The sequence below is a fragment of the Schistocerca americana genome, chromosome 3 (genome assembly GCF_021461395.2).
Source record: "Schistocerca americana isolate TAMUIC-IGC-003095 chromosome 3, iqSchAmer2.1, whole genome shotgun sequence".
NCBI lineage: Eukaryota > Metazoa > Arthropoda > Insecta > Orthoptera > Acrididae > Schistocerca > Schistocerca americana.
The window spans coordinates 556,440,406-556,466,228 of NC_060121.1; the positions used below are offsets into that span (position 1 = coordinate 556,440,406).

At 44.6% G+C, this 25,823-nt stretch overlaps 1 protein-coding gene across 3 annotated transcripts in view; it reads left to right on the forward strand.

The window, feature by feature from the left end:
• The window catches only part of LOC124605402 (gamma-aminobutyric acid receptor subunit beta-like), a 287,077-nt gene that overhangs the window by 215,815 nt on the left and 45,439 nt on the right, over nt 1-25,823 (forward strand). For all 3 annotated transcript variants that reach the window (XM_047137046.1, XM_047137048.1, XM_047137047.1), the window contains exon 3: nt 23,412-23,479. In XM_047137046.1, the coding sequence (XP_046993002.1) occupies nt 23,412-23,479 (68 nt within the window). The remainder of the gene's footprint in view (nt 1-23,411; nt 23,480-25,823) is intronic.

Sequence of the window (25,823 nt, forward strand, 5' to 3'; positions counted from 1 at the left end):
ACTTCAGTTGTTTCCATTGGCTTCTGCATGCTCACGGCGTTGATCATTGCTGATTCTCTCGTTTTTCACCAGTTTTCAACAACAAGGGCAAGAGGGCTCTCTCATTCTCTTTCCGCTCTTCCGCCCTCTTTGACAAGGCCGTTCGCAGAACGAGTGTGACTTCTTATGCCAGAAGTCTTTGGCCGCAGGATCTGACGATTTCTATTCAAAATTTAAGCAGTGACAGGGCTCCAACCCTGGGCCCAGTACGTTTTTATTACTAACCACAAACGCTGCCCCTAGAGCTCCGTGTCTAATATTCTCTGTAATGCCGCTTGCTACCTTGCTAGAGCGTTGTAAAGTTACTGCAACGGCGCAGACGTGGGCAGGGCGTCGCGGAGGCGGCGGCAGCCTGCCCAGTGGCCTGCAGCGGTTTCTTGAGGCGGCTCCGGCGGCTGGTAGTGGCGGACACGGGCCTCCCGAAGCGGATTTGCATGGGATCTGCATTAGGGACGGGACAGCAATTTCACCGCCACAATGGCGACCAATCAGGGCGCCCTACAAGCGCACTATCCTTGCAGATTACGTTCTCTACAACCAAGACAGCCCTGATACAGCAGCCTTTCTTGTTTTTAGTTGATTTTGTCCAGGATGGCTATTAATTTAACGCTTGCCACCAAATTAAATAACTTGCTTTCTCCCTTGTCTGGTATCACACCGTAAAACTGTGAACTGCTTTCTTAACCTGAAGTATAATACGACGGACGTTTCATAAATAATGCACAGGTTGGTATTTTGTGGATTGTTTGATGCATCAATAACGAAAATTACGTCAGATGTAGTTGGGAGCTTGAGGAAGAAGCGCGTGTCTCTTTTTTTTTTTTTTTCCGCTGTGTGCTCAAACATAAAACTGGCCAGAGGTACAAATGCACTCTGCCCCGTACTGTGACTGTTGAAGACCAGGGGTCGTACATAAAGATCGATACTTCAAGCGACAAAAACCCGAAAGAAATCCATAGTGCTTTAAGTGATGTTTGTGGTGAGTCTACAGTGAATTGTAGTACAGTTTCACATTGAGTTAATCGTTTTCGTGGTGGTTGTATGAGTACAGAAGATAATCCAAGATCCGGAACGCCAGAAACGTCTACAGATGAACGAAGTGTGAAGCTTGAAGACGATCGCAGTGTGATTTGTGAGGAACTCTCTGAAGCCACGAGAATTCCATATTATGACGAATGATTTGAAGAAGAGAAAAATTTCTGCGAGAGGGGTCCCACACCGTTTGACTACTGAAGAGAAGCAGAAACGACTGGACAGTGCTGCCTTACTCAAACAACGATTTGACGGTGAACGTGAAGGATCCTTGTGTCCAGTTGCCGATATTGTTGAAACGTGGAGTAGAGACTTTGAACCGGAGTTGAGATAACAGTCTAATGACCGAGCGAGGTGGCGCAGTGGTTAGCACACTGGACTCGCATTCGGGAGGACGACGGCTCAATCCCGCGTCCGGCCATCCTGATTTAGGTTTTCCGTGATTTCCCTAAATCGCTCCAGGCAAAGTCCAGGACGGTTCCTTTGAAATCCGATGAGACCGATGACCTCGATGTTTGGTCTCTTCCCCTAAACAATCCAATCCAATAACAGTCTAATGATTGGAAAGCTTCAGATTCTCCATGTCCAAAATATTTTCTACACGCTCCATCACAGCTCAAGCAAATTATGATTTTTGCTTATGATCACCAAGGAATCATCATGGCAAATAGCCCCAAGTGGAACAAATGTCACAGCCGTGTACCATAACGTCATGCAAAACCTGCTCGAGGCTAGACCACTCATTTTCCATGACAATACTCGCCCGAATAGGCATGGGAAGTGTTGCCGCATCTCCTCACTAGAGCCCGGACATGAGTCCACCACACTTCGACTTGTTCCCGACGTTGAAAAAACACTGTACATGGACTTCGTTATCTTTCTCTGGGAGAGCTTTCTACCACCGTTACCCGAGCCATTCGACAGATGAACAGAAGTGGTGTTCTGTATGGAATAATACAGCTTCCGAAACGATGGGATTCTGTCGTAGGGAAGCAGGGAGATTATGCTGGTGAACTGTAAAGGGATATTGAAAAAAAAAATAAACGTGTAAGTAAAAAATAGTATGCATTAATTATGAATTGTCCCTCGTAATATTAACAAATATTAACAGTGATTTTAAAGACAAAATAAAATGTTCTCAGTGTATAAGCGAAATTTCCCTGCCTAGATCTATATCTCCATTCGTGGCAGAGTGGAGGAAGATCCTGCTGCCGCCAACGTACATCTCGCATAAAGACGGTGAAACGTCCCCTTAGAACAATTATACACGACTGTCCTTAAACTGATACACAATATTTTTTTAGCGCAACGCAATCTGACTTTCAAAAATCCCTACAAAAGAATGGCCCTGACTAACATTAACCTATAAGTTTCACAAATCACTTACCTCACAAAAATCTTCGCTACTCAAGCTACTGCAATACAGCAAGCGCCTCTACTGCCAGCTAAATAAAAGATTCAAAGTACCGAAGGCACTAACTACTGATAGGCATAGTTAGCAAATGAAAGATTTTGATAGAGAACAAACAATGTATTTACCTCAATAGTCATAATATATATAGCAATTCATGACAAATTACAAATCTCCGCCATCTCTCTCCCCACATCCACCACTGCTGGCGGCTCACCTCCAACTGCGCAACGCTACGCGCTGTTCACATCCAGCTGCCGCTGCCCAACACTACAATGGCAGACAACAATGCAAACTAGCCACAGACTGCACACAGCACAGCCAGTGATTTTTCATATAGAGCGCTACGTGGCGTTACCAATAAGAAAACATAAACAGCCTACTTACAACGGCAGAGAGCAAATCGGAGAAATCTGAGCTCATACGGAAGCAAATAGATAATATTTCTCTCCCTCGATTTGCCAGTGGAACAGGAAAGGTATTGACTTTGAAAACTCATACTGATTTATTCAGTTAACTTACAGACATGATTTTAGTGTAATTTAATAGCAAAATACATAAAGTTTTTACCTTCTACCTAAACAGGTTAAATATAGCTTCCACTGGTTATGCAGCAGACATCCTGTCTCAAGTCAGTTTCTTCACATACTCGCTGCAGAATGTCAGGAGCGACTTGTTCAGTTGCAAGGTAGATCCTAGCTCAGAACTCTGGTAGCGAAGCCAGTAAGGATGGAAAAACATGGAATCCTTAATGAATCCCCAAAAGAAAAAGACAAAAATTGTCAGGTAAGGTGAACGTGGAGAACTGCAATTGGTGCACCTAGGTCAAGCCACTTGCCCCATTGTAAACTCGTATTTTGAGATACAACCGTTTTCTTAACACACGCCGAAAAGTCATATGTGGGAAGCCCAAGTCTCCAGACGCACGCTGGTTTGATTTTGTAACGCGGTTCACGAAGTGGCTCAGTTCTGTACTAGCACATAACGTGAGTCAAAACTTGATCTCTTATCCTTCAAGATGAAACCAACACTAAGTCTGTAAGACGTATGATTAAGTTTGTAAGAATTTTCAAATCCTTTTTGATACAGCCTGTCCGGTGTGATGCAACTAAGCAGGTCATCCAAAAATAACCAGACCGCGTAAACGCATGATCCAGTCACATTAATGTGACCACCGCCCATGTTCGTCGTCAACGTGCAGTAATCACTCGCAGACGACAGGTGGGAGCTCTGGAAGTGGGGTGTGGGGAGAGGGAGCGGGGGGGGGGGGGGGGGAGTTACATAAAGTGGGTCGGGGAGACGCGGAAAACAGTCCAGTCGTTGTCACAATGCGGAAACGGAACGATTTACCTGACATCCAACAGAGCATTGTCATTGGCTTTCGGGCCAAGAGTGGAAGCATTTCCGAAGCGGTTAAAGCACACCGCCGCGGTTAAAGCACACCGTGAGTAGCCAAAAGTAGCCAAAAGGCGCTATCCAAAATCGGCACCGAGGCAACTGTGACGCAACACTAGCCATAGATGACAGGTGTGAACAACAGCTGCGGAGACATGTACGGGTGAACAGATGTGCAAATGTTGTCCAGCTGACTGCCCAAGTGAACCAAGGAGCTACCAACACTGTCTTCTCAACGGCCTTCAACGAATGTTGCTGTGTATGGGCCTCCGCAGCAAGCGACTGGTTCATGCACCCGTACTGACTGTTGACCTTCGCGTGTACGGCGTGAAATGTCTGAAAGCAAACACCAAGCAGCAATTTTCAGAAGGGTCCACGACAGAGTGGGGGACGTTATGGACTGGGAAATGTTTTCGTCCCATTTTCTGGGTCACCTCGACATTCTGGAAGACACAATGGATCAACACAAGTATGCATCCTGGGAACCAAGTCCACTCCTAAATGCAGTTTGTTTCTCCTTGGCACGATGACACCTAACAGCAGGTCAATGCAACTGGCAGTATACGTGCGTGGTTCGAAGAGCATCAGTATGAGTTTATCGTACTCCCCTTGCCACCAAAGATCCCATATTTGAACCCAATCGAGAATCTGCGAGACTACCTTGATCAGGCTGTTCGCACCTTGGATCCTCAACTGAGAAACCCGGGGCAGCTGGCCACGGCACTGGAGTCGCCATGGCTCCATATCCCTGTCGGTACCTTCACTGATTCTCTTCCTGTACGTCTCGCAGCGGTCTGCGCTAAAAACATTTGCTTATTCAGGTTTTTAATAGTGGCCACATCTGACTGGACAGTGTGTATCGAGGTTCAGTTTGCGCTAAGCTACAGCTGATAATGGCAAATTTTCTTCACTGACGTCTGCTTCGTTGCTGGTTGTAGCATCTCTTCCTCTTTTTGGACGGTAGGCACAGGGATAAGCATACCAAGTTGTATTGGTTGCGTCTTGAAGGAAAGGAGGTCACTGGCTCAACAGTCTAGAAGTTAACCCTGGTTGAGGGTACTGTTGCAAAGGTTGGAAAGGAGGGGGAGGGGGGAGGGAGGGAGCGGTTCTGTGATGTCTTCCATCTGAGGTGGCTCCAAAAGCGGTTGGTCAGCCAGGGGGTGGGGGAGGGTGGAGGGAGGGGTAGCTACATCGGAAGCGAAAGCGACTGGGGGGCAGTGGGCTCGCCATAGTTAGCTCTGCTGAGGCTGGCAGTTGCGACCAGTCAGTTGGTGTCAGAGTGTGGTACCAGCATGAGCCTGATGCAGTGATGGAGTGGGTGGCTACGTATCAGTCGCATAGAGCATGGACCTTGCCAAAGGTTGTATGATTTCACAGACGACAATGAAAATTTGTGCCACACTGGGACTCTAATCCGGAGCTTCTGATAACCAAAAGTGGTCACCTTACCAATTGGCTATCCGTGTGCAACTTAAGGCCAGACCCAAACTTTCATATGTCAACAACCATGCGTCTACAACCTGTTCTCGTACATCCACTCTCAGACGAACTAGATTGTGATGTCAAAGCTGGAAAATGCGGTCTGCCGACGGTGAACCCACAACAGCTCTGTTTCTCACTGATGGACACAGGGGACCATCCAGATTGCTAGTCTTAACGACGGGTGAACACCACAGGACGAGCAGTATATTGAGTGTGGAGCTGCTTCCATCATGCAGCAACAGCTGCAGCGGGCAGAGCAGAATGCCTAGTGTGGTGTCACCGCCAGACACCACACTTGCTAGGTGGTAGTTTTAAATCGGCCGCGGTCCCTTAGTACATGTCGGACCCGCGTGTCGCCACTGTGTGATCGCAGACCGAGCGCCACCACAAGGCAGGTCTCGAGATACAGACTAGCACTCGCCCCAGTTGTACGGACGACGTAACTAGCGACTACACTGACGAAGCCTCGCTCAATTGCAGAGCAGATAGTTAGAATAGCCTTCAGCTAAGTCAATGGCTACGACCTAGCAAGGCGCCATTAGTAACATTGCATGTATCTAAAGAGTCTCACTTGTATCGCCACAATCTCCAGATGTACCAAAAGGATGGATTAAAGTTAAGTATTCCAGAAGCTACGTACTTTTCTTTATAGCATTCATTACGTCTCCTGTTTCAGACCTCACGCCCATCTGCGTGAGCGTAGCGCGTGCCTTTCGGCTTCCTCTCATTGTGTCTAGGCTGTCTTGTCTAGACACAACACCTAGAATCTCTGGTGACCTTCTCATTTGCCGGCGTGGGCCTAAAAATGCTCAGAGAGGCAGGCAGAGGAGCTCCTTCTGTGCATACAGATCAGTGAGATTCTTTCATTTTTCCTTGTAAGTCCTCAACATATTCTCAGCTTTACCATTTGATTGAGAGTGTAGTGGGGCGTTCAATATATGGGTATTACCTTGGTCCGTGCAGAAATCGAAAAAGACTGAAGAGGTAAACTGAAAGTTGTTACCAGCAATAGTGTACGCGAAGCCTACTATGGGAAAATTTGTCATAGGGCACAACTGGGCGTTTACGATGTGATGTTGAGGAGGCAGCGAACATACAGAAATTTCGAGGAAGCACGAATGAAGACAAGCCACCTGGAACTAACAAATAAACCATCTTAATCAATACTGGCGCGATATCACAGGTCTGCTGGAAATGTGTATGATGAAAGCCGTGCTGGAGTTTGGTGCGATCAGAGCACGCTCCATGTCCCTACCTATACCCAACCAGTAGACATGGAGGTGGGCCAAGCTCTTCATTCTAGAGTTACCGCAGTGCTCTGCATATAGAAGTGCTAGGACCATCTGGAGCGACCTTTAGTCTCGTGAGTGATAGGCTGCAGGCAGTAAATGATGAGTTCCCAAGCTGCATTTAAGTGACACAACGCAGAAAGAACAGAGATCGAAATAAGGTAGCTCCTGAATGGTGTCACTGAAAGGGATCTTCCTGATCTGGTAATGTGGCGTAACCAAGGGTCTGTAGTGGCATAGGGTGTGACCGTGTGGCGTGGGTCGTGACGCTAGTCCATCGTGACGAGGGTCGTGACGGTAACAGCGATGGTACCGAATCTGCAAAGTACAGCGTTAGACGGGCCAGGGTCCAAAAGCAACGGCTGGCGGATCGACGTGGCGCGGCGCGGCTGGTGCGAGCTATGAGTGACGGGTTGTGGGGCTAGCGCTAACCCCGGAACGGGAGCTGGTCTACTGCTGCCTGCCTGCGCTGACGCTGACGCTGCACTGAGGAGGTTCAAATGGTTGAATTGGCTCTGAGCACTATGGGACTCAACTTCAGATGTCAGCAGTCCCTTAGAACTACATAAATCTAACTAACCTAAGGACATCACACACATCCATGCCCAAGGCAGGATTCGAACCTGCAACTGTAGCGGTCTCGCGGTTCCAGGCTGTAGCGCCTAGAACCGCACGGCCACTCTGGCCGGCTGCACTGAGGAGGGTGAAACCTCAACTTGATACGGAAGATCTAGCGCTGGGGCGCTTCGCCTTCCTCGTGGCGGTGTGGTGAGTGGTGACGTGGCGGTGTGGAGATCTGGACAGTGTGCAATTACAGTTTTTTTTAACCCAAAGACGACAGGAGGGAGTGAGAGAGAGACAGTGGAAGAGGAGGAAAACGAAAGGCCTTATGTGACTGGCCTGGTGGTGTTTTTTTTTTTTTTTTTTTTTTTTTTTAATAGAAAAGGATAGTAGAAGGGACAGTAAGAGAAGTGGGAAAGCGAAAGGCTCAATTGACAAGCCGATTACTGAATGAGAAATGAGAAGACAGGAAGGAGAAGAGAGAGTGAGAGAAGAAGGAAAAACGAACGCTAAAGTGGTCGGTCGTCGACAATCGGATGGCGAGGCTGACACTATAGTTAAATTCATTTATCTTGGTGGCTCACGCATGCCCGCCCAGACGCGGGAGATTGCTGCGTTGCCAAGTTGCAAACGACGCACGCGCCAAGAGAAGAAGCGCCATAGTATAGTATAGTTCGCTAATTTACGTTTAGGGGGGAGCGCGCAGTTTATGAAGTAAAGCCACTACGGCCGCATTAACCCTTTCGCTGGTACAGAGACGTGCTCCCCGCATTCCGCGCTGTGCGCGATTTTGTCATCACTGCACTGCTCGCCTGTGCAGACATACAGTGTTCTGACTGCTTTGACACTTATCAATCGATTTCTCAAAAACTGTTTGGCCCAAAAATTTGATTTTTACACATCTTCTTGACTGATACCTTCCCCCCATAAATGGCTTAATTTTGTTTCGATGTTCAACGCAGTTATTGTGCAGCATTAAATGTAGTAAACCATTGCACGAAATTTTGAAGAGTTTGCAGAGGTAAAAGTCCATAGTGTATACTTTTCGTATGGTCATCTTAGTAGCCACAATGTTGAGAATGAAATGTGGACAAGGTACCTAAATTTCATATAAAATTTACTGTATAACAATACCTCATTTAATTTAAGTAACAGATAGGTGTCATATGTAAATAGGTGTCATACGTAATATTGAGAAATATTCCGTCTTTTGCGACTGTAATAAAAGTTTTATTTATACCAGAGTCATTTCGATTTTTTTCTAAAAAGTTCTGATTAAAACAAAGTTGGCGAAGTACACAAAACTGAATTGTGGACGTAATAAAACATAGAAAAAACTAAAATATGTTGCCAGTGAGGCACAGTGCGCAAACAATTTGTGTTTGTCACAACGGACAGCAAATACTTGCCAAAACATAGATCAGTCGACGAAAACATTGAATATGATGATGTCGCCAAAGCAGCGAAGCAAAGAATTGCGTCCGACAATCTAGTAGCTCGGCAACGTACGAGCCGAAATTCTGCTTTAAATAATACTTTTAACACTGTCGCAAAAGAATATATCTCAACATGAATAGTAAAACAGCGACTGCGGAAGAGAAGATTATACAAACAAAACAGATAACATGAATATTGTATGTGTGCCTTTTCATTGTTTTTAATTGCTGTAAAAGGAAATATTGGAAGACAAAATTAGAAAAGCCGAAAACTTCTTATGATTATAAAGAAGAGACAAAGCACTAGAAATTTCAAAAAATTACATTCAAACGAATAAAATTCATGAAGTAAGATACTTTGATATTGTTTTTAAACAAAAAAGAAAATATAAAGCGTCGAACGAAGTTTGAACGTAGATCCTCTCACTTAGCATCTAAACACCTTAACCATTACACTAACACATCTCGTCATTCAACAGAGCTCCTGAAGGACTTTAACATGTCACACAAAATATGGACAAACACTGTTGGTATGACTATGAGTTACTCACGTTTCGTCGAAGTACAATGGGAAATAAACAATTAACGCTGTTCTTTATTGCAAAAAAGTTCGTGAGAATGATACAAACACCTTTCCTTGCTATCGCCTGAATTAGGAGGCTTATTGCTTGTTTGGTTTAATTAATAGAATATGAAGCAATTGGTATAAAGAATGGTTTTTCCAAACTTTCTATAAAATAAAGTCTGCTATCAAGGCATTGCTTTTATTCAGTTACTTTATGTATCACTGGACGTTTCTAAAACTGAATACAATCGACCGTGCTCTGCACTGCAGTCGAACTCTGGCAACGTCGTTCTCTGTTCATTGGCTGACGGCGTTTTGTGACGTAAGATGCGCAGAACTAACCTAAACTCGGTCGCCATCGTAAATGACGCGCACTTTAGTAGATTGAGGGGGAGGGAGAACCTAGGAAAGGAGTGGAGCGTTAGTAGGGCCCCGGTAGGGGGCAGACTATGGAGGGAGTGGAGGAGGATAACAAGGAGGGAAAGAAAAACTAGGGAATGTCCAAGTGGTGCGGGGGGGGGGGGGCCTGCAGGGAGGGGGGAGAAAGAAAGGAAGGGGGAACCAGGACGGGAGGGATCAGCGGACAAGGAGGTCAGGCCAACAGGTGGTGGCCAGTCGATGGAGGCGGGTGCCAAGGGAGAGGATGAGAGGATTGTTGGAGTGACGGCAATGGTGGTAAAAGGAAGTGGCGGATGAGCGGACATGGTCGTGAAGGATGGGGATTCCAGCAAGGAGGTGAAGTTCACGGGTAGGGAAACGGTAGGGGAGGCGGAGGGCAAGCCGGAGAGCACGGTTCTGGACCGTCTGTAGACGGTAGAGATAGGCGGGGGTGACATTGCCCCAGCTGTCTGCCTGCGATTGAGCAGCGTCTTTACACGCAACGAGCGGAAGGATAGCGCGTAGCTTTCGCCGAGCATGTGGCGAGGGTTGCAGCATAGTCCATCCGATTGCAGCGCCCCGGTCACTGGTGCTCGCGCTGCTTGTGGTCGAGGCTGGCGCCTTCTGGTGGCACCTTCCAAGGGTCAGCGTGTCAACAGGCGGCTTATTGTCTGTCAGCAGCAATGTTTCCAGATCACGCGGTCTACTAACAATCGTCAGCGCTTATTGTCTCCAGTGGAGTAGCGCCCGGTGTACCAAAGCAGACTACCCGCTAGTCGTAGGTGTTGTGCCGGAGGCAAAAGTAGCAGGCGTAATGCTAGGTATACGGCACGACGTACAAGGGCTATTTGTTTTTGAGCCTCCGATCGGTCGTGAAATCGAAACTATAATAAACATAAATAATGTCTTATTTGCAACACCTAGCTACATCTTCCAGCTACTTTACCCAATCACCGCTCCGACTTAGACATTTTCCATTGCGTGGAACTAACTTTCCAAAACTCTCGTCACAGAAGACAGCCGCCAGTGCTTTCCACCATTTTCCTACGCTGGTCTGTAGCTCGTTGTCTGTCGCAAAATGCTGTCTCCATTGCCTGCGGTTCATATGAGGGAAGAAATTAGAAACAGAGAGAGCCAAGTCCGAGCTGTATAGTGAGTGATCAAACACTTCCCATTGAAAACGCTGCAGGAGTGTCGTTACGTTGTGTGGGCTGCATGAAATCAGGTGGAACCCTTCCGCAGTCACTTCAAACTTGCCGGGGCTCACTGCGGGCTCAGAACTGAAAAGTATGACGTAACGCGTTCGACGACTGTATTGCAGACACCGTGCAATGCATCTGAGCAAAGCTTTATCGGATTTTCACGTGATTTAAAGTTTGCGACCGACTGGAGGTCAAACAAATATAGCCCTCGTACTGGGATAACCACCTGATACGAATCTTGCTCTGTCACTAGTATCAGAACTCCTTCATGGTGGTTATCCTTGATGGTGAAGTAGCCTTCTAATGCGTGTTCTGCTTTCATGGTAGCTGAGCTGGCCAAACAACTGCCTTCCATTTCAAAAATCTGCGGAGAGTAGTATCCCTTCAGGATTCAGCTGTGACTGTAGAAGCCCTATTGAGGAATTCGCCAAGAACGTGAGAAACTTCTGAATCTAGTTAAACCACACCACCTTTTCCCGCTCAGATTCGAAATTTGGTTATGCTGGCAGCGTGGAGGAGATATTTCCAGTTGCATAAAGCTTGATAAACTTATACACGATTCGACAAGAAATAATACCGAGAATAGTTATCTGTAAAAACATTATGACTCACTATCAGGCAACAATGGTCAAGGGTCGTACGAGGGTGGCAATGTTTTTTGATCTGCCATCAGGTGACATGACACAGACAAAGGTGCAGTACTATGTGGAATTTCCTCATTGCGTAAACTGTGGAAAGAGATTCTTTCTTAATTTCTGAGAATTTCCTCTGTTTCTCTAGGCAGAACATTTTATAAATAAAGGCTGTTTAATCTTTGTGTGATCCCTTATGCCATATTGCAACGCATTGGTAGCCAGTATTAGTAGTTTTAACAGGGTTCAAACAAAAGAGTGCCAGAAGTGATTGTTTTAATTGATGAATAGAGTGCTTGCGTTCTGCAGACGGTTGAAATTTTGTTTTCTTTCTTTCTGAAAGCGTTTAGGGGCACGAGATCTGGGAAATATTGGAAATAAACGAGGATTAGCTATTTCCTTTTTTGCCTCATGAAGGATTTTTAGCCCTTTTATATTCTTTAATGGTGGCATTTTTTCAACTGCTTGCAAGTATTTACATGTTGGAAGGATGCTTTACATACCGATAATGAAGCGCAGTTATTGGAAGAATCAACATTTTTGCACACTGCATCTTACACTAGCGCCGTGGAGGTTTCTGAGTAAGAATCAGAGACTTTGAAGGTGCTTGGAAATATTGGCTCTTCCAGTAACTGCAATAACTTGGGACTTTCTGAATCAGTCGGAAGACGCCAGGTGCACTTGAAACGCCACAAGGTAACCAAGGTACCAGATCAAACGGTCCGTTCAAAACTAAAATCTGTTGGGTATCGTGACGCAGCGGAATTTGCAAGTAAACGGCCAACGAGTAATCTTACTATAATACTCCCTACCTTTTAGAAGAAAAAATACTCTCTGAGTACGAAAGAGGGTAGGTGTTGATTGGCCACTTTGAAATATCCGTATATTTATAGAGAACCAGTCGCTTTAATTCCCACCACCACCACACACGATGTCCTTATGCCGTAAACCGCAGGAGTGATTATTCTGAAGTCGAACCACAGCATGTCTTTCTCTCTTGTGCAGTATGTGTGCTGCTGGGAAAGTGAGATGAAAATATGTGCTTTTACGTTATCCGCATATCCTAATCCTAAAGGGAACAACGTCGAAAATTGCTTATAGTGTTCATCACTCTGTCATCGATTTGGGAAAAAAATACGTGGAATGCAATAACCAGAGGTCGTCCGCAAGAGGGAAAGGGGGGGGGGGTCGCATTTGTCCCCTACACCCCCACCCTCTTGAATCTGGGCTACAGACTTTTCATTCATTACAGTTATTGTTATGCAGTTCTAGAAATGATTGTCTATGTTTACGCTAAACTGCAGTGTTAATGTGAAAGACCACAACGAAATACTATGGCTTTATCAATTGCCACGTAACTTGTGTTAGTTTTATTTTTACGGGAAATCACGCCGGTTTTATTGGCGCAGATCCGCTTTCGCGCTGATTTAAAATCAACGCACATGCAGACCCTTGCAGAACCGTGCTGAAACACAGCCCCCAATACATTTTCCTGTCGATTTCCTCTTCCTGCTATTGGCGGGTACAGTCCTGACGCGTGAGTACTATCCAGTTTTAAACAGCAGATCGTTGGACTGGGCCGCAAAGAAAGCGTTCACGTTATCCAGTCAGTGTAATCGTTTCAATCTCCTTTATGCAAAATCGTCAGTCGTCTAAAGGGTAAAACATGTTCTCTGAATCCTTAATATATCCACTTTTACCTAGCTCATAGTCTATAGTACGTGCAACATTATCGATTTTGCATTAAAGCTTTAATTCTTTTAAGCTATTCGGAAATCTTGCTGTAAACTGTTTATTACAATTTTCTGGATATTTTAGGCAATTCTGGGATGATGTGAACTACTGCAATTAGAAATACTACGGCTTTAGCAATTACTACGTAACCTGCGCTGTTTATTGAATATCACCCGTTTTCATTGGCGCAGCTGCTTGTCTGAGCTGATTTAAACTGAAAGCAGATGCAGAGCATCTTCAGTTGACTTTCATCGGTTGTGTAGTCATTTATACATACTGAAGAGTACCTTGATGAAACATAGGGTGCATCTCGTCGTATTCCTCTGATTGACTACAAAACTGACTCTTCGTTTTTTGGACGACTATAAGTGGACTTCAAACTATAATTTCGATAAAAGAAGCTCTAGTTTATTACATAGTATGACGTTTGAGTACAACAATAGTATACGCGCCCTCCAGCGTGTGTTTATTCTGCAACCTCGGCTCGCACCTAGTCGGCATGGTCCAGTGACGATGTGGTGTGACCTCTCATAGAGGTGACTGATGGGAGTGACAGCGTTGATTAAAATCAACTGCCGATAATCGTTATTGTCTGCTTCCTGATCGCTACCAACTTTAGACAGCTGACGGCACTGTGTTTACCTGGTCCAACATGCCAGTAAATAAGACGATTCCATTAAACAGTTAGGCCATACGAAACATTTCAGCGATTGTTGACTCACTTTCGCTCTCGTAGATAAGTCGCAAAAATGAAGACATACAAATAGAGTTCGGCTGAAATCGGTTGATTTGTTTGATGTGACAGACTGTTCTGTAGCGTTGACCGAGGGCTAGATTAGGTTGAAACGTGATAATTCAGTGCCGGCCGCGGTGACCGTGCTGTTCTGGCGCTGCAGTCCGGAACCGCGAGGCTGCTACGGTCGCAGGTTCGTATCCTGCCTCGGGCATGGGTGTGTGTGATGTTCTTAGGTTAGTTAGGTTTAAGTAGTTCTAAGTTCTAGGGGACTTATGACCTAAGATGTTGAGTCCCATAGTGCTCAGAGCTATTTGAACCATTTGATAATTCAGTTGTGCACTGACTAATCGAAAGAATGTGAATGCCCAGTAACAGTTGTAACAGATTTATCAGTATTCTTCGAGTGAGCGGGGGACATCACGCGATCCAAATACCGTTGCTGCGTCCTCATTTTATTCACTCCTCTGTCGCAGATGTAGATGCAATAAACACTACTGTCTGTTAGTTCACGTTGGCAGCGGTCAGAAATCAGTTAGTCGCAGTTTTTTTTCCGCACGAAGAACCGCTTATACAGTGTTTTGTACTGCCTAGCGCGCGGTACGGCGAGTAAGCAGTCGCTGCCGTGACGAGCGAACACAGCGCTGTGTAGCAAAAATGTCTCAGATAATTAATTTTTTGAATAACTTTCAGTTCGTCTCGACATCTTAACTGTTGCAGATGTAATTGCTACACAAGTGAGTAGCAGAGGAAACAAAATCAGGGCAGTGTATGACGTTACATTGCAGACGACTTCCATCAATTGAACTTCAATTTGTTGACAATTGACGTTACAAATTGTATAAAAAAATCCTTTAACATAGCTTTTATGATAAATTTTCAATGATGCACATTTTATTACCAACGAAACAGCCCCTTGTTTATTCCCAGTAGTCGCCACAAAAATACGAACTGTCTGTCTGATTTAAATTGATCTAAATTAACAAAACGTTATCCTTAAATATGGCACACATGAAAAAAGAAAAAAATTATACATTCAGGTATTTCACAGTAAATACTAGTTTTATTTAGACAGAACTGGAATGTAGTAAGTAATGATCATGGCCATTGTTCTGCATAGTGTGCTATGTACTAGACACACCCAATCAAACGCATTAAATATGTGAGGCAAATTGACAATGCAGAAATGACTGAAGTTCAACAATAGTGTTCCGCTGAAAAACCTGAAATGGCAAAGAACTATTGGAAATCGTATTATCCGTCAGTTTTCTCAAAATGCTTTACACTACCGAAAAATATTTCTTTAGCAAGGGGCTGAATCACACTATTATGAATAATATGAACAGTGTTTTCGTCGGCCTCTGAAAGACTGAAATGTCGTTATGTCCAAACCAAGAGTGCAAAAAAAGAAATTGTTTTCTGCTAATGGTAATAAGATATTTCGGATTTAACGTTGAAAATGATTATCTCCCATTTCTCCAGATTTTGCTTCTTTGATTACAAGATTTTTGCAGCAAACGGTCTTTTTTTTTAACTTTTGGTCCTAATTTGCCTTGATGTTTCTAAAGAGAGATATAAAGCTACGGAAGCAGTACACTGATACATATCACTGGCATTGTTGTATACAGTTGTTTCCAGGGCATGCCATATTGGCTTCGCGCGCAAACTGCTGGCTAAACGGCGTGACGTCATTCGGAATACGAAAAGCGGCAGGCGAGAACGCTGGACATACATTGTTAATGCACGCAGATTCTCAAATTGTAGCTTTTAAATTAATAGAATACTACTGCTTATTAGCTGTTCTTCTAGCTGGTCGGTTTGTAGTACTATGAGCAAAATTAGACATTATTGTGCTATTGCTGACTGAAAAAATGTTTCATATAAAACTGCGGATGTCGCTTACCATACATTTCCTGAACATAAGAGAACTATAGCGCAGCTGGATGTCACGTTGTAAAAGAACTGATCCTTTTGATGTGAATAATGCAAGGATTTATTGCGATCATTTCCTTTCAGAGGATTAAGAATGTAACTTTTTGCGGTTTCCTTCAAAGAGATAATTAAAGCGTGACTTTGTATCATGGCATGGAGGTGTATCCAAGGTTGTCGCAAGTACCAGCAAGGACAACGTTCATATAACTGCCAGATGTTCATTCTCTTCAGAAACGCGTTTCTGTGCACTGTCGTCTTCAGAATTAATCGCGCATTGTTTTTTATAGAGATCGTCGATGTGAAATGAGAAGAGTGTGCTGTCTGCTTTAGAAGCTATATCTACGAAGAAAATTAAATTATATCAATCGACCAGCACATATGTAGTACTTGACACAGACATTACTGCTAAACACGAAATAGGCAGATTAAAAATTAAGGCACAACTGCTGATGAGAGGAAACTACGCATTGAAAAGAAGTAACAGGGTCCTGCAAGCCAAGTATTCGAAATACGAGTATGTTGTGGAAGAACACCGGAGCGCATGCGTATTCAAATACAGAGATATGTAAACAGGGAGAATACGGCGCTGCGGTCGGCAACGCCTATACAAGACAAGTGTCTGGCACAGCTGTAGGATCGATTACTGCTGCTACAATGGCAGGTTATCAAAATGGTTCAAATGGCTCTGAGCACTATGGGACTCAACATCTTAGGTCATGTCCCCTAGAACTTAGAACTACTTAAACCTAACTAACCTAAGAACATCACATACACCCATGCCCGAGGCAGGATTCGAACCTGCGACCGTAGCAGTCCCGCGGTTCCGGACTGCAGCGCCATAACCGCTAGACCACCGCGGCCGGCACAGGTTATCAAGATTTAAGTGAGTTTGAATGTGGTGTTAATAGTCGGCATACGAGCGATGGGACACAGCATCTCCGCGATAAATATCAGGTGGGGATTTTCCCACACGATTATTTCACGAGTGTACTGCGAATATCAGGAATCCGGTAAAAAATCAAATGTCCGACATCGCTCGGTCGGAAAAAGATGCTGCAAAAACGGGACCAACAACAACTGAAGAGAATCGTTCAACCTGATAGAAGTGCAGCCCTTCCGCAAATTGCTGCAGATATCGATGACAGGCCATCAACAAGTGTCAGCATGCAAACTATTCAACGAAGCATCATCAATACGGGCTTTCGGAGCCGAAATTCCTCTCGCGTGTCCTTGATGACTGCACGACACAAAACTCTAGGCCTCGCCTGGGCCCGTCAACACCGACATTGGACTGTTGATGACTGGAAACATGTTCCCTGGTCGGACGAGTCTCGTTTCAAATAGTATCGAGCGGATGGACGTGTACGGGTATGGAGACAATGTCATGAATCCATGGACCCTGCATGTCAGCAGGGGACTGTTCAAGCTAGTGGAGACCCCGTAATGGTGTGGGGCGTGAGTAGTTGGAGTGACATGGGACCCCCTGATACGTCTAGATACAACTATGACAGGTGATACGTATGTAAGCATCTTGTCTGATTCCATGCATCTATTCATGTCCATTGTGCATTTGGACGGACTTGGACAATTCCAGCAGGATAATGCGACACCCCACACGTCCGGAATTGCTGCAGAGAGACTCCAGGAATACTCTACCGAGTTTAAACACCGGCTGGCCACCAAACTCCCCAGATATAAGCACTATCGAGCATATCTGGGATGCCTTGCAACGCGCTGTTCAAAAGAGATCTCCACCACCTCGTACTATTGTGGATTTATGGACACCCCTGTAGGATTCGTGGTATCAGTTCCCCCCGGCACTACTTCAGACATTTGTCGAGTCCATGTCACATCGTGTTGCGCACTTTTGCGTGCTCACGGGGACCCTACATGATATTAGGCAGGTGTACCAGTTTCTTTGGCTCTCCGTGTAAGTAGATATGCTTCTTCTACACCCACACGACTACTCTACCGTTCGCAATTAAGTGCCCAGTAGAGAGCTCATCGAACCACCTCCAAGCTATTTCTCTACCATTCCCATCACAAACAGCGCAAGAGAATAACGAAAACTTAAAGCGAGCTCTGTTTTCTCTTATTTTATTACGATGATCATTTCTCCCTAGCTAAGATGGACGTCGAAAACAAATATTTTCGCTTTCGGAAGAGAAAGATGGTGACCGAAGTTTCATGAGAAGTTCCTACCGCAACGAGAAACGTGTTTGCTTTAATAATTGCCGTCCTAATTCGCATGTCATATTCATGGCACTCTTTCTGCTATTTCGCGATAATACAAAACGAGCTGCCCGTCTTTGAACGTTTCCGACGTCCTCTGTCAATCCCATCTGATGTGCATCCCACACCACACAGCAATACTCCAAAAGAGGATGTACAAGCGTAGTGTAGGCAGTCTCTCAGTAGAACTGTTGCATTTGCTACTTGTTCTGCCAATATATCGTAATGTATGGTCTGTTTTACCAACGATATTATTTATGTGATCGTTGCAATTGAAGTTATTCGTAACGGTGATCTCTAAGTATTCAGCTGAATTTACAGCCTTCAGATTTGTGTGATTTATTGCGTAACCGAAATTTAGCGAATTCCTTTTAGTACTCATGTGGATGACTTCACATTTTCATTATTTAGAGTCAGTTGCCAGTTTTCTTCTGCAATAAAACAAAGAATTAGACAGTTTTGTCTTACTTTGACAGTTTCTTGGATTCAGTCTCAGAGAAACTTCCTCTGGATTCAGATTACATCAGCGCTAATGACTGCATCTCCGTAATCTCCAGAAGTGGGTTCACTTCTCCTTCAGTTAACTGGTTCAATAAAGTAAATGAGTTTGAAGTGACATCTTGCAGTTTTCATGGGCGACATGTTGCTACGTGTGACAGAGTGCTGCAAAGGATAATTTCTAAAATAACGTCAATGTTTCCCGAAATGCGTCACAAAGTGGTTTCTCTCTACGTTAGAACAAGAACCTTCATTAAAACAAAGCATCTGAGCAAACAACATCAAACAGGAAACAAAAATACTTGCTGTGAAGAAAAATCTTCAGTATGATGCTTCGTGATCTTTCTGAGCTACAGCGAGTATTTGTGAACACAGTAAATGTTATAACACTTAATACAGGGCTTCACAACATACGTACTCGCGGAGCAAGCTGTGAGCAGCAATGCGCGAGCACGGAGCAAAGCGAGCACACTACCCCCACTACCGGACCAGAGCGGAGAGTGGGGAGAGTCACGTGGGGCACACAACAGCTGCCGCCAGTCAATTTAAACCCGCGGCAATCTGCAGGGATATCACTAACGAGTTATTACTGCGACAAATGAAACAAATAAAGGAGATTGTACACGTGCCACATAATTTTATTAGCTTAGTGTATGCCTCTACATTCGTATTAATTTGTGAACTGTTACACAATAAAAGGTGTCACTGAAGTGTGGGATTCTCGGTTATCTTGTACTTTTTGCCCTTTACAATTGCGTCAATGTTCGGAGTAATTGTTCTTGTGCATTGTAAGCGCAGCGTGCAGTTTAAATTTCGATCAGACAATGCGTTTCTCAGGCGCGTCTTGTTACATTTCATTGCAGAGAACAATTGTTCACAAACATACGTGGAACCGAACATTGATACTATTGTAGCCGCCAGTTGGTGCAAACGAGGAAATCTATCCAGAGGGAAGTGTCTCTAGAATTCCAAAATGTTGTTCTTGTTCTGAAATTTGTCTCTGTATTCCCTGTCACACTGCAGGTCAATAATTTCTAGTTGCAGCTCAGGACGAATCTCTTCAATATTCGCTGAATATGGAGAGGAGAACAGATCAAAATCACTGTCTAGTGCTGTTAGATCTTGAAAGCGTTGATCAAATTCTTCCTTAAGGGCAACTAAACTATGCGAATAACGTTCACAGTCTTTGTGAACATCTTGCATGGATGATAATTTAGGAAAATGAGCTACATTTCCTATTTCCAGCATACTCACCCAAAGTGTCAATTTCATTTTAAAAGCTCGTATTCGATCTATGAAATGAGTAATTAGCAGATCTTTACCTTGTAGTGAAATGTTCAAAGCTTTCAGATGGCTAGTTAAATCTCCTAAGAACGCGAGATCACATTTCCATGAAGGCTCTTTCAATTCAGGAACACACATGTTATTTATTTCCATGAACATATTTATCTCATCTAATAGGCAAAAAATCGATTTACTAATTCGCCACGACTAAGCCAGCGGACCTCGCTGTGATAAGGCAGGGTACCATACTGGCTTTCTACATCCTCAAGAAAGCTTTTAAATTGTCTGTGTTCTAGCCCATGCTTCCTTATATAATTGGTTGTACGAACAACAACACTCATCACATTTTCTAGAGTGATACTCTTTGCACATAAGTTTTCCTGGTGGATCACACAGTGAACACCCCTTATTTCATTCGGCACGGTCAGTTTTTGCATTTTCTCCTTCAACAACGCAACGAAACCTGATTTTTTTACCTGTCATCGCTGGTGCACCGTCTGTAGACACTGAAACTAAAGAATTCCACGACAATCCTATATTTTCAACACTTTCTTCAACACTACTTAAAATATCACCTCTGGTTGTAGTGTGCTTCATGGCTACTACATCGAGGAGCTCCTCCCTCACCTGAAGATCTCTATTAACATCTCTAATAAATATGGCAAGCTGCGCTGTTCCAGTGATATCAACACTTTCGTCCAGAGCTAGAGAATACGCCATAAAATCCTTACAGATATTTGCAAGCTGGCTCTGGACGTCGTCTGCCATGTCCTGTATGCGACGCATAATGGTCATGTTAGATAATGGCACAATTCGAAACTGTTCAACTTGAGATGGACACAAATGTTCCGCTGCAACTACCAAACATTCTTTTATTAAATCGCCATCAGTGAAGGGGCGCAGGGATTTTGCTAAAAGCAAAGCAATTTTGTAACTCACTCTGAGAACTGCCTCAGTTGATTTTTCTTCATCGTCCAGATCTTCTTCGGATGCTTCCTTTTAAGTTTAATAACTTCCTGTGCACGATCTGGTCCATCACATTTTCCACTTCCGTAGTCTTTCGCGTGGTACGACATATAATGTCGCTGCAAATTAAATTTCCTAAAAGAATTCAGCGTTTTGTGACATACTAAACATTTTGCAACACCATCTTTTTCTGTAAACAGATACATTTCCTCCCAATGGGGGTTGAACTGCGAAAGCATTGTTGGGGTTACATAACGGCGACTTGACATGATTCTTAACCAGCGAAGTGACTGTTAGAGCTGATCTTAGTACTTTAAATGTTACACAGTCGGCGCGAATTCAATAGGCACGCCGCGGCCCTATTCAAACGTGCGCGCGCATTTCCCCTCCCTCCCTACTCCGCGGCCTTGCACCTGCTCGCGAGCACGTGCCTGAGCAGACGCGAGTACTCGCGCTCAAAACCGGCCAGGTGTTAAGCCCTGACTTAATAAGTCTTTGAAGGTGGCTATTACACACTTCAAAAAAAAAAATTGCCTCCCCCTTGTTCCCAGAACTGCTGAACATAGCCATTGACTATGGGTATTGCATCACCGACACAGTCCCTTTGACTATTCATAGATGTCACTAGACCCGTCCATAGATGTAAACAACCATGCATGAGCAGCGCCTATTAGACGGAGGGGGTCCAACAGCCGACCAGTTCCAGTCGTTCTACCAGGAAGGAGGTACACGGCTCGTGTTGTCTGTAGTTCAACCATGCCTAGACGGTCGATACCGCGGATCGATCACGTCCGCATTGTTACTTTGTGCCAGAAAGGGCTCTCAACAAGGTAAGTGTCCAGGCGTCTCGGAGTGAACCAAAGCGATCTTGTTCGTACGTCGCTGGTGGTCACGGAAGGCGCCGTACCGGCGATAGTGCAGCTACATTGGCAGTATATTGGCGAGGCATTCGTCTTCATGGACTAAAATTCGCGCCCCCAACGTGCACATCTTGTGAATGACTTCTTCCTTCAGGATAGCGACATCGCTCGACTAGAGTGGCCAGCATGTTCTCCAGACATGAACCCCATCGAACATGCCTGGGATAGATTGTAAAGGGCTGTTTATGGACGACCTGACCCACCAACTACTCTAAGGGATCTACGCCAATCGCCGTTGCGGAGTGGGACAATCTGGACCAACAGTGCCTTGACGAACTTGGGGATAGTATGCCAAGACGAATAGAGGCATGCATCAATGCAAGACGACGTGCTACTGTGTATTATTGTGAAAGTCTGGCACCTGCGCAAAGACAGATGCTATTAAAAAGCATAAGCCAAGAAATCAAAAAGAAAATTAATTCAGTTTTATCTCCATTGTTAACACCTAGCAGTACCGGAAAAGGCAAAAGCTAATTATTGTGGATATTAAATGAATTGTATACATACGCGAATAGTAACTTTGAACAATTATGTATCAGAAACTATCAGCGAAAGTTGAAATTCGCTTTACAAATTATTACAGTGGCGTAGCGTGAGGGGAGACTTTGAGACTTAGTTTCCCCTGTATTCGTGCTTAAAACAGATGCAATAGTAATTCATAACAAAAATATAAACAACTTTCTACTGAGAGCACTAAATGTGCGAAGACACCAGCTTTGTAGCCCGCGCCGCCGCACCCTGAGTATTGCTGTATCTGCCTGCTTGAGACTCGACTGCTCTCAGTCTGCCTCCCGTCCCTTACCTGGCTGTGTGCGCCTGCGCCCCCTCCACTTCCCCTCTTCCACGAAGGCCGGTGCGCTGCACTTGCTAGCAGGTATCGAGACTAGTCTCTCCCGCTTCTATGCTGGCTTTTAACGCGGAAGTGAAGTCGCGCGGTTTGTGTTCACAATCATTATTGTGTGATTTTAGTGCATATTTTCGTTGTGTCACCAACATGAGTGAGCCAGCAACTACGTTACATAATTTTTATTAAAAACGCCTTTTTCTACATTAACGTACGAAAAAAAGTGAAAATTGAAGACAAACGACCTACTCCTATTCTCAGTGTAGTTTTAAGTGAAGCCAAACAAAAACGCACTTTTCAGACAGCCTGGTACGAAAAGTATACTTGGCTGACTGCGAATGCAGTCAATAACATATTATATTGTTATATATATCTTCTGTTTCTGTTTCTTACAAAAGAAACACTAGTGTAGAGTTCTGCATCAAACCATTCTTCGGACTGAAGACTATAACAACAACTTCTCTACTGCTGAATGAATTTTAATTATAAGTTTTATCCATCTGTAATGTAATTTTACATCTCAGACTCTCTTATTTATTTATAATGCTACATCTATTTAGACTTTGACCTCAAAATTGTTCCTCCAGGAACTGCATATTACACACCACCCAGCCCAAGAATAAACACTGAATGCTGTTAACAAGTCTACAATTAGTAGTTGTAACAGCTGCTCTACTGTCTACAGAGCTGTGCAGCCATTGACCTAATAATCTCTGCCAATGTAAATCATATATTTTTAAAAAGTTGAATCAGTGTGTAGGATGCTATTTAGACACCTCTCAAATGAAGAAAAATATCCAAATTTATTGGTAAATGTTATACGGCTTCTTTTTCTCTTCTCTCCAGGTGACCCTCTGTATGTTGGTATGGATCTCACAATAGCAAGCTTTGATTCCATTTCTGAGGTGAACATGGTAAGTAATAGTAGAGAATTTCTCAAAAGAAGATAAATTATACAGTTTCCAAGCAGTCAGCATGTACATGCACTGAACAATGCTATCAATGGTATTCCATAAATTCAGTATTATGAGAAGGATAGATTGCTGCTCACCTTGTACAGGAGACACTGAGTTGCAGACAGGCACCACAAAAAGATGGCTATACATTTCAGTTTTCGGCCAAGAGCCCATCTCATAAACACACACACACACACACAACCACTGTCTTTGGCCATGGGGGGCAAACTACATAAATCAATTGTGCCTGATGTGAGAAACAATCTGTGGCTGGTGAGGGTAAGGAGGAGGCTGGGGTGAGGAGGGGGGGGGGGGGGATTGGTAGAGTGAGATGGAGGGAGGTATAGTGCTGCTTGGGGGAGCCTGCAGTGACATGGAGGGGCAGGGTAAGGCTGCTCGGGGTTTAGTTGTGAGCTTTGAGGAGGGGATGGGTGGAGTCAGGAGGGGGAGGGGAAAGGAAGAGGAGAGAAGTAGAGAGGGGAAAAAGGTTAGTTGCTGCACTGGTGTAACAGAAGGCTTTGTTGTGCTGCAGTGGGTGCAGGGAAGGAAATAGGTGGTTGAAGGACTAACAAAGTTGATGCCAGGGGTGTTATGGGAACATAGGATATATTGCAGGGAGAGTTTCCAACTGCACAATTCATAAAAGCTGGTGTTGGTAGGAAGGATTGAGATGTGCAGATTGTGACACAGTCACTGAAATTAAGTGTGTTGTGTTGGCCATCATGTACAGCAACTGGGTGGTCCAGCTTCCTCTTGGCCACAGTTTGTCATTGGCTATTCATTCAGACAGATTGCTTGTTGGTTGGTTGGTTGGTTGTCATGCCACATAAAAAGCAGGACAGTGGTTTCAAATTAGTTAGTAGATCACATATTTACAGATATCCCCACCTTTGCTGGGATAGGAGATGCTTGTGACTGGACTGGAGTAGGTGGTGCTGGGAGGGCATATGGGACAGGTCTTGCATCTAGACTAGGTCTATTGCAGGGGTATGAGCCATGAGACAAGTGGTTGGAAGCAGGGGTGGAGTAGGGATGATGGGTGGCAGAATACCAATGGGTGTGGGGGGGGGGGGGGGGGAGGAGGCAGTGGGTAGGATACTACTCATTTCAGAGAGAAAGGTGAAACCCTAGTGGAGAATGTGATTCTGTTACTCCAGTACTAGGTGGATCTGAATCACAAGGGGAGTGCTCCTTTGTGGCCAAACAGTGGGAATGTGGGAGGTAGTAGGTGACTAGAGAGACAAAGAATGGGAGATCTGTTTCTGTACAAGGTCAGGAGGCTAATTTTGTTCTCTGGATCTTGTAATACCATATCCTGCCGTCTGCTCCCATCCAGTCACAAGCATCACCCATCCAATCGAAGGCCAGGCTACCTGTGAAAGCAGTATGTGATCGTAAGTTGCAACCACTGTGCTGCTTTCTATGTGGGCATGACAACCAACAAGCTGTCGGTCCACATGAATGGCAACCAACAAACTGCGGCCATGACATGAGATAGCTGCACCATCCAGCTGCTGAGTATGCTGCCCAACATAAAGTGCTTCACTTCAGTGACTGCTTCACAGCCTGTGCCATCTGTATTCTCACTATCAACATCAGCTTTTCTAAACTGCACAGATGGGAATTCTCCTGGTAACATATCCTATGTTCCTGTAATCCCCTGGCCTCAGTCTTCACTAGCCCCTGTCCTCCTTCCACTTATCCCTTCCCTGCTCCCATTCCAGCACTACATAGCCTTCATTCCACCAATGCATCTAGTAGTCCCCCTACCTACTTCTCTCCTTTTCCGCTCCCTTACCCCTACAAACCTCCCAATTGCACCTATCAGTCATACCCTGTCCCCACCACATGCTCCCACAAGCAACACCCCCCCCCCCCCCCCCCCCACTGCTCTCCATCTCCCTCCCTGCCCAAGCCTCCCCATTGTTCCCACCACCCACTGATCGCTTCTCTCATCAAACACCATTGCTGCACACAGTCTGGCCTCAGTGGCCTGAGAGAGTGGTCATGTGTGTGAGTTGCGCTTATGTGTGTGTGTGCGTTTTCTACTTTAGAAGAAGAGCTTTTATCCAAAAGCTCAAATGTATAGCCATCTTTTTGGTCTGCCTGTCAACACCTCCCCCATATGGTGAATAGCAATCTATCATCTTCATATTATGGTCATTATATGTATTATTTTATTCCATCCTAGTTTTACTATTGATGGATTTCATAAATTAATTTTTGTAGCCCATGATATAGTTTTATTTATTCATTTGCCAATCATATACATGGAAAAGCTGAAATAGTAAATGATAAATAT